At 42.6% G+C, this 7,819-nt stretch overlaps 1 protein-coding gene across 1 annotated transcript; it reads left to right on the top strand.

Annotated features, from left to right (window-relative positions):
- Positions 1–602: 602 nt before the first annotated feature.
- LOC142290174 (fatty acid-binding protein, liver) lies at positions 603–7,076 on the top strand. The gene is made up of 4 exons (XM_075334113.1): positions 603–675; positions 782–954; positions 3,736–3,825; positions 6,997–7,076. Exons 1-4 carry the CDS (start codon positions 609–611, stop codon positions 7,045–7,047), a joined length of 381 nt encoding a protein of 126 aa, XP_075190228.1. The 5' UTR covers positions 603–608; the 3' UTR covers positions 7,048–7,076.
- The last annotated feature ends 743 nt before the right edge of the window (positions 7,077–7,819 follow it).

A 7,819-nucleotide genomic window follows, 5' to 3' on the forward strand; every position in this document is an offset into this window, starting at 1 on the left:
GAGAAACAGCCGTCTGCCTGCGTCCTAACAAGAGCAGTCTAACCATGAGCAACCGAAGGAGCCTTGGACCCCAAGTAGTAGACCAGATTGCCCTCATTATAAACCGTCCCTGGTCCATTAGCTCTATAAATTATGCTGACACTATGGGAATTCTTACAATTGTCATGTAACTCGTTCACCCCACAAAAGATGCCATTGAGCCCTAATGTAATTTGCAGCTTTGCAGAGAAATTACATTACATTAAGAAAATACTGTTAACGCACTAATCTGATAGCAAATTTTAAAAGCCATCTATAACAGAGCTTAAGTTAAAGGATGAATAAAATGGTTATGAAAGATGGTACTTTGCATAATTAGGATACTACAAGGAAAAGGTCATGTTACATAATATTCACTCACACAGACATCACCGGACACTGAACTACAGGTCATTTTCATGGTGATCAAACAAGTCATTAATGATTGAAGGTGTGTAGTTAATTATTATGTCACCCAAAGCATCCCTTGGGGTAACTGTCCAGATATAAGCAACCTAAGGACATCTAATTTCACTTATCACTCCTCTCACTTCCATTTGCCAGCCTCCAATCGAACATCAAGAGTCACCATGGCTTTCAGTGGAACCTGGAATGTCTACGCTCAGGAGAACTATGACGGTTTCCTGAGGGCTGTAGGTAAGAAAATCAAGAAATGTACTTTGCATGTGTTTTTGAAACCTTGTAACTCATATTCTTGTATTTTATTTCTGCCCATAATATCACTCAATATTTTGAATTACAGGTCTGCCAGAAGATGTAATCAAAGTAGCAAAGGATATCAACCCAGTAATTGAAATCCAGCAAAATGGAAATGACTTTGTTGTTACCTCAAAAACCCCAAAGCAAACTAATAGCAATTCCTTTACTGTTGGAAAGGAGTCAGAAATCACTGCCATTGGTGGAAAGAAAATGAAGGTAAAGAAGAATTTTTTTATATCTAAAAATCTCATAAATCTGTAAATGTCTTTGGAAACGTCTTGTAAAGCCCTATTCACATCATGTTGTGGATATACTCTAGGCACATACACTGGGAAAACCTCCTGATGTACATGCCAAGTGTAACCAAAAGGATCCATTTACATGACAGTGAACAAAGACTATACTTTATTTTTAGACAATGCTATTCCATATAAAGTTATACATTTTTACAATAGTAACCTGTATGCCTATACTGCTATCTGAGCAATACCGCAGCAGCGTTTCACAGTGTATAGATCAAATAGGGGGCTAAAAATACATTGTGAGCCTAATCTTGTATATGTTAGGCTAGGTCCACACTATTTTGTGCCATGTCAGATACATACAATGAGGAGGTATGTGCCCGACAGTGTGCACAGTCAGGAAGGGTACCAAGGCATCTGCTCACCATTGGGACCCACTGTAAATAATGTCAGTAAAAGCTCCTGATGTAGGTGCACAAACATGAGGACCTAGAGAGGTTTTATTGATGGACTATCTGCTTGTAGGAGCTCAGTTCCATTCAAGTAAATGTGACTAAGCTCTACTGCCAGGCACAGCTACAATAATAAATATGGAAGAGTGGGTCTTAGACTATCTAAGTACTAAACGGCAACATAAAATATAACTTTTACTTAGTGCAATTAAAAGTGATAAGAGATCACTAATAAAAACGTGAACATAAGACACAAACACCCAGGATACTGGTCACAAAGCTTAAATGGGCCAGCAGCCTGGGCTAGGCACAAAAATATCCCTGGTCCCTATGATACGAGCTACCATAGGTAGCTACCTTCATAATATATCTCAATAGTAACCTTATGAGGAAACCGCCTTCTACAGTATACCATTAAGATTTTCCAAGTAAGGACTTAAGGTGGACCTATTACCATAGTTTCACTAACTCAGATGTCATTTTTCACTTTTGAAATGATCACTGATAGCATACATATGGAACGGTCTCCCCATTAGCAGGCTTCACAAATACCATCACAATGGGGTTCATTAAATGAGTACAGGTAAACCTTGCTCCACACTTTATTACCACCCAAGTTCCCAAAATCCGGTATTCAAAAGATGGGCAGACATCACGTAACTCCCAACACGTTTCTTTTCCATATAAAAATCTTCAGGGGGGCCTATGTTACTTAATTTCTGCACGCCTTTGCAGCCATATTTATATACTGGTTTCTTCATTGGTTATGCCCATTACGGACAGAAGTCTCCTCAGACCTTCATGCTCATACTGCTCATTCTGATGGTATTTGTGAAGCCCGCTAATGGTGAGACCGATCCATATGTATGTTATCAATGATCATTTCAAAAGTGAAAAATGACATCTGAGTTAGTGAAAGGTAATAGGTCCACCTTAGGTCTTTACTTGGAAAATCTTAATGGTATACTGCAGAAGGTGGTTCCCTCATAAGGTTACTATAGAGATATATTATGAAGGTATCTATGGTAGCTCGTATCATAGGGACCAGTGATAATTTTGTGCCTAGCCCAGGCTGCTGGCCTGTTTAAGCTTTGTGTTTTATGTTCACGTTTTTATTAGTGATCTCTTATCACTTTTAATTGCAATAAGTAAAAGTTATGTTTTATGTTGCAGTTTAGTAATTAGATAGTCTAAGACCCACTCTTGCTATAAGTCACACCTGTTCTTTCAGAGGGGTATTGGTATAATTTCTAGTATCGTGCTATTTAGTTCTAATAATAAATATGGCACCTGACCTGGTAAACAGTAGAGTAGTTGCAAAGTGTGATGATAATGTAAGGTGGCCACACCTTTTTGATTAATTGTATGGGGATAAGGTAAGGCTAAGTTCACACATCAGTTTTTTTCTGTCAGGCAGAATCCAGCATTTGTGTCCCGCAACGGATCCGGCAAAATTTGTGAAAAAAATTTTTTTCCCCATTTCTATGCACCATGTTTTTTTAAACAAAGACCCCCAAAGTACCATAGGTGCTTTCCTTTGAGAAATAACCCAATCATGTAAAGTTACCTTAAAATGACACACCAAATACAAAGGTTTTGGAACAAGTTTAATATTTCTATTTGTAATCTTTTATTTCTGCAATGGAGGAGCTACATAGCTTTATACAGCTGTGTTGTGCCAGTTTGAGCATGCTAAGTTTAAAAAAACTGATCCGTCCATGTAATCCGGTTGTTGCCGCATCGGCGTCCCTAGACAGCCATTATACATTACGCCGCATTGCGCCGGATCCGGTGGGATGCGATTATTCTCATTACACAAAAAACGTCTAGGTCTGCGTTTTTTCTGGCCGCCGCATCAGACAATTACGCCGGATCCAGCAAAAACCGGAGAGAATGCACGGCCATGTGGAACAATCCAGCGCTAATGAAAGCAGCTGTCGCCGCATCCGGTTTTTCAGAAAAGCGCCGGATTGTGCCGCACAGCAAAAACGTGATGTGTGTATATACCCTAAGTCAAAGCTGATCAGGAATAAGAATTTTGTTTTCCTGTGAGGCAAAAATGCACACAATGATCGAGAGGGTCTTCTTATTCTTCACCTGATAAAACATCTATAAATGCTGAACTTGATAGATATAAACTTTTTTTTCGACCTGATTATGCATTAGTAATACTGAAAACATCATGGTGGTGTAGACAACAGCATATCAAGCTTTTTACTTCTGTAATGTTAATCAGGTGCTCTAACCTTCCATGTGTAAAAAGCAGATCTTAACTAACGAATGTGTTTCTCTTTCTTCTTTAGGTTACTGTTAATCTAGAAGGTGGAAAACTTATCTGCAAGAGTGACACATTTACTCACATACAAGAAGTCAAAGGAGATGAAATGGTGGAGGTATGTTTGCTGTACATTATTATTATAATAGCGCTTTACATGTGAAAATTATAGGACTAAAGGCCGCTTTGAACGCTGCGATATCGGTACCAATATCGCTAGCTTGGCTACCCGCCCCCATCGGTTGTGCGACATGGGCAAATCGCTGCCCGTGGCACACAACATCGCCCAGACCCGTCACACTACTTACCTGCCTAGTGACGTCACTGTGACCGGCGAACCGCCTCCTTTCTAAGGGGGCGGTCCGTGCGGCGTCACAGCGATGTCACTAAGCGGCCGCCCAATAGAAGCGGAGGGGCAGAGATGAGCGGGACATAACATCCTGCCCACCTCCTTCCTTCCTCATTGCGGGCGGGACACAGGTAAGGTGAGATTCCTCATTCCTGCGGTGTCACACGTACCGATCTGTGCTGCCGCAGGAACGACGAACTACCTTGTTACTGCAGCAGCAACGATATTCGAGAATGGACCCCCATGTCACCGATGAGCGATTTTGCACGTTTTTGCGACGATGCAAAATCGCTCATAGGTGTCACACGCAACAACATCGCTAAAGCGACCGGATGTGCGTCACAAATTCCGTGACCCCAACAAGATCGCTTTAGCGATGTCGTAGCGTGTAAAGCGGACTTAAGTAACCTTTTAGGCTAGATTCACACAGTAGTCCAAGAATGACCATTAGGACTCTCTCACACAAATCACACAAATGTATAAATTGGACGAGTGCAATCCCCCCAAAAAAGGGATTGCACCCGATCCAATGTTATTCAGACTGCAGATCTGCGTTTATTTTATCAGCTGTATTCAGCATTAGAAGAAAAAAATTGAGCATGCTGCAAATTATCTCTGAAATCAGTACCCTGGGAGAAAAAAATCAAGTGCCATACAGACCATCAGATGGCATCTGATTTTTATGACTACATTACAACTCTGTAAGATGAGAAATTGGAAATGGTTCTGTGAAAGCTTAATAACTGGAGAATAAAAATGGATTGCATATGGACTGCACACGGATGACAAGTGGGAACAAATCTTACTCTTTTCTGGATGAGAATGGGATACTTTTGTTATACTTTCAGGAGACTCCAACCATATTAATAGACTGTTTAAAAATTATACACAAACGTTATGACATATATAATAGGCATAGCTTTCTTTGTTTTCATTGCATACCCAGTGTAACTGATTAGTGATATTAAATGTGCCTTAAAGGGAATCTGTCACCAGGTTTTTGCCACCTAATCTGAGAGCAGCGTGACGAAGGAAAAAGAGACCCTGATTCCAGTGATGTGTCACTTACCGGGCTGCTTAGTGTAGTTTTTATAAAATCACGTATTAAATAAGCAGGAGATTAGACGACTACTTGGCCTGCTGCCAGCAGATGTATGAGCTCGTTGTTACCCTGCTCTACATTGAAATAAAGCTAAATCTGCAGCAGAGAAAACAGTGATTTTATCAAAATGACAGTAAACAGCTCAGTAAGTAACATATCGCTGCAATCAGGGTCTTTATTTCTCCATTATGCTTCTCTCAGAGGGGGTAGCAAAAACCTGCTGACAGAGTCCCTTTAACACTAAAAGTCTCAGAAGTCTCAGTCTCATTTAACATTTCTACCTTTGGAACCCAGAGACGGGTCGAATGACCTGAAGGATTTACACCCTCTTACATGACCTTTGTTGAGGTGGATCAACACAATTGCCCCCTGCAGATTCCTCAGGCAATGGCCACATTTACAAATGAATGGATGCTAAGTGGAGCCATCAGAGTTGTCAGTTTGGACTAAAGGGGGCTTTACACACTGCGACATCGCTAATGCGGAGTCGTTGGGGTCACGGAATTTGTGACGCACATCCGGCCGCACTAGCGATGCCGTTGCGTGTGACACCGATAAGCGATTTTGCATCGTTGCAAAAACGTGCAAAATCGCTAATCGGCGACATGGGGGTCCATTCTTAAAAATCGTTACTGCAGCAGTAACGAAGTTGTTCCTCGTTCCTGCGGCAGCACACATCGCTGCATGTGACGCCGCAGGAACGAGGAAGCTCCCCTTACCTGCCTCCCGGCTGCTATGCAGAAGGAAGGAGGTGGGCGGGATGTTACGTCCCGCTCATCTCCGCCCCTCCGCTGCTATTGGGCGGCGGTTCAGTGACGCTTCAGTGACGTCGCTGTGACGCCGCACGGACCGCCCCCTTAGAAAGGAGGTGGTTCGCCGGTTACAGAGACGTCGCCGGACAGGTAAGTATGTGTGACGGCTCTGGGCGATGTTGTGCGGCACGGGCAGCGATATGCCCGTGTCGCGCAACAGATGGGGGCGGGTACCTACACTAGCGATATCGGGACCGATATCGCAGTGTGTAAAGTAGCCTTAAGGGTCATTTGACCCTCTTTCGGGACTTCAGGGGGGAGCTCAAAATTTCTGGGACTTCTAGTGTTAAAGGAGTTGTCCACTACTTGCACAACCAATTCTCAATCCCTATGTTTGCTCCCAGTAATTAATTACACCAATTGTCACCTCCAGTACCGACGCTGTTCCAGCAGCATCGGCATTGGCTCTCCAAGGGCTTGCTGGACATTATATCACGCAATCCATGCAGCCAGTTAGCACTGGCTTTACTCTTCCCTTATTTGAAGGTAACGGACATCTGGAGAAAATGAGAGCAGGCACTCACCTGCGAGCGCGGATTGGCCGCAAGGATTGCTAAACATAATGTCATGCAAGTCCTGGGAGAGCTAGTCCCAACACTGATGGAACAGCATCGGAGATTAAATTAAGTATTATTTTACTGATAGCAAACATAAGAGTTGTGCAAGTAGTGGACATAGTGGACAACCCTTTTAAGTGGCTGTCATAATTATTTCAAAGAAGCAGGCTCTTTCAGGCTGTGTTCACACCTACATCAGAGCCTTCCTTACAGGTTCCATTATGTTTGCTGAATCAAAAAGTGCAGCACTATTTATGTTAAAATTATGGAAAATTTAACACAAACCCAACAGACATCAACAGTCAGTGAGGTCCGCTGGTCTATGCCCATTATTTGAAAGAAATATTTTCTGAATGTTTTTTTCATTCCTCTAATGTAACAGAAATAAAAAACACTAGTATAAACATAGCACATCAGGCTAAAATGTGATATTAATGTACTCATATAGTTCTTTTTTATTTCCTTGCAGACAATCACGATTGGCTCAGCAACACTAGTCAGGAAGAGTAAGAGGGCTTGAGACAAGATCCTGGAGTAGTATTTTTTACCATACAGAAATAAATGTCGTCTATTAATAAAGTAACAATTGAGTTTGAAATCCATCTTTTAATCCAAGCAATATATATATACCTAATACAGTGTGTGTGTGTGTGTGTGTGTGTGTGTGTGTGTGTGTATATATAAAAATATATATAAATATATACATATATTTATTTATTATATATGATATATTACACACATTGACCAGCAACTTTGCTATTTTGAAAGCTGGCGTCAAATGTCAAAACAAACACACACAATACTTACAGCAATTAATGATTCTAACAACATACCTTTACACAAAGGGTCAATCAGTTTCTTGCACCAGTCTAAAGGCTACTTTACACACTCGGTCCCGATATCGCTAGTGTGGGTATCCGCCCCCATCGGTTGCGCGACACGGGCAAATCGCTGCCCGTGCCGCACAACATCGTCCAGACCCGTCACACATACTTACCTGCCCGGCGACGTCGCTGTGACCGGCGAACCGCCTCCTTTCTAAGGGGGTGGTCCGTGCGGCGTCACAGCGACGTCACTGAGCGGCCGCCCAATAGCAGCGGAGGGGTGGAGCTGAGCGGGACGTAACATCCCGCGCCCACCTCCTTCCTTCCGCATAGCGGCCGGGAGGCAGGTAAGGAGAGCTTCCTCGTTCCTGCGGCGTCACACATACCGATGTGTGCTGCCGCAGGAGCGACGAACTACATCGTTACTGCTGCAGTAACGATAATCGAGAATGGACCCCCATGTCACCG

The sequence above is a fragment of the Anomaloglossus baeobatrachus genome, chromosome 2 (assembly GCF_048569485.1).
Source record: "Anomaloglossus baeobatrachus isolate aAnoBae1 chromosome 2, aAnoBae1.hap1, whole genome shotgun sequence".
Classification (NCBI taxonomy): Eukaryota; Metazoa; Chordata; class Amphibia; order Anura; family Aromobatidae; genus Anomaloglossus; species Anomaloglossus baeobatrachus.

Bases quoted from the DNA above. Each gene is read 5' to 3' on its own strand.
- LOC142290174 (XM_075334113.1), top strand. From the start codon at position 609: ATGGCTTTCAGTGGAACCTGGAATGTCTACGCTCAGGAGAACTATGAC. The intron at 955-3,735 runs GTAAAGAAGAAT...TTTCTTCTTTAG, and splicing joins TTGGTGGAAAGAAAATGAAG to GTTACTGTTAATCTAGAAGG. The intron at 3,826-6,996 runs GTATGTTTGCTG...ATTTCCTTGCAG, and splicing joins AAGGAGATGAAATGGTGGAG to ACAATCACGATTGGCTCAGC.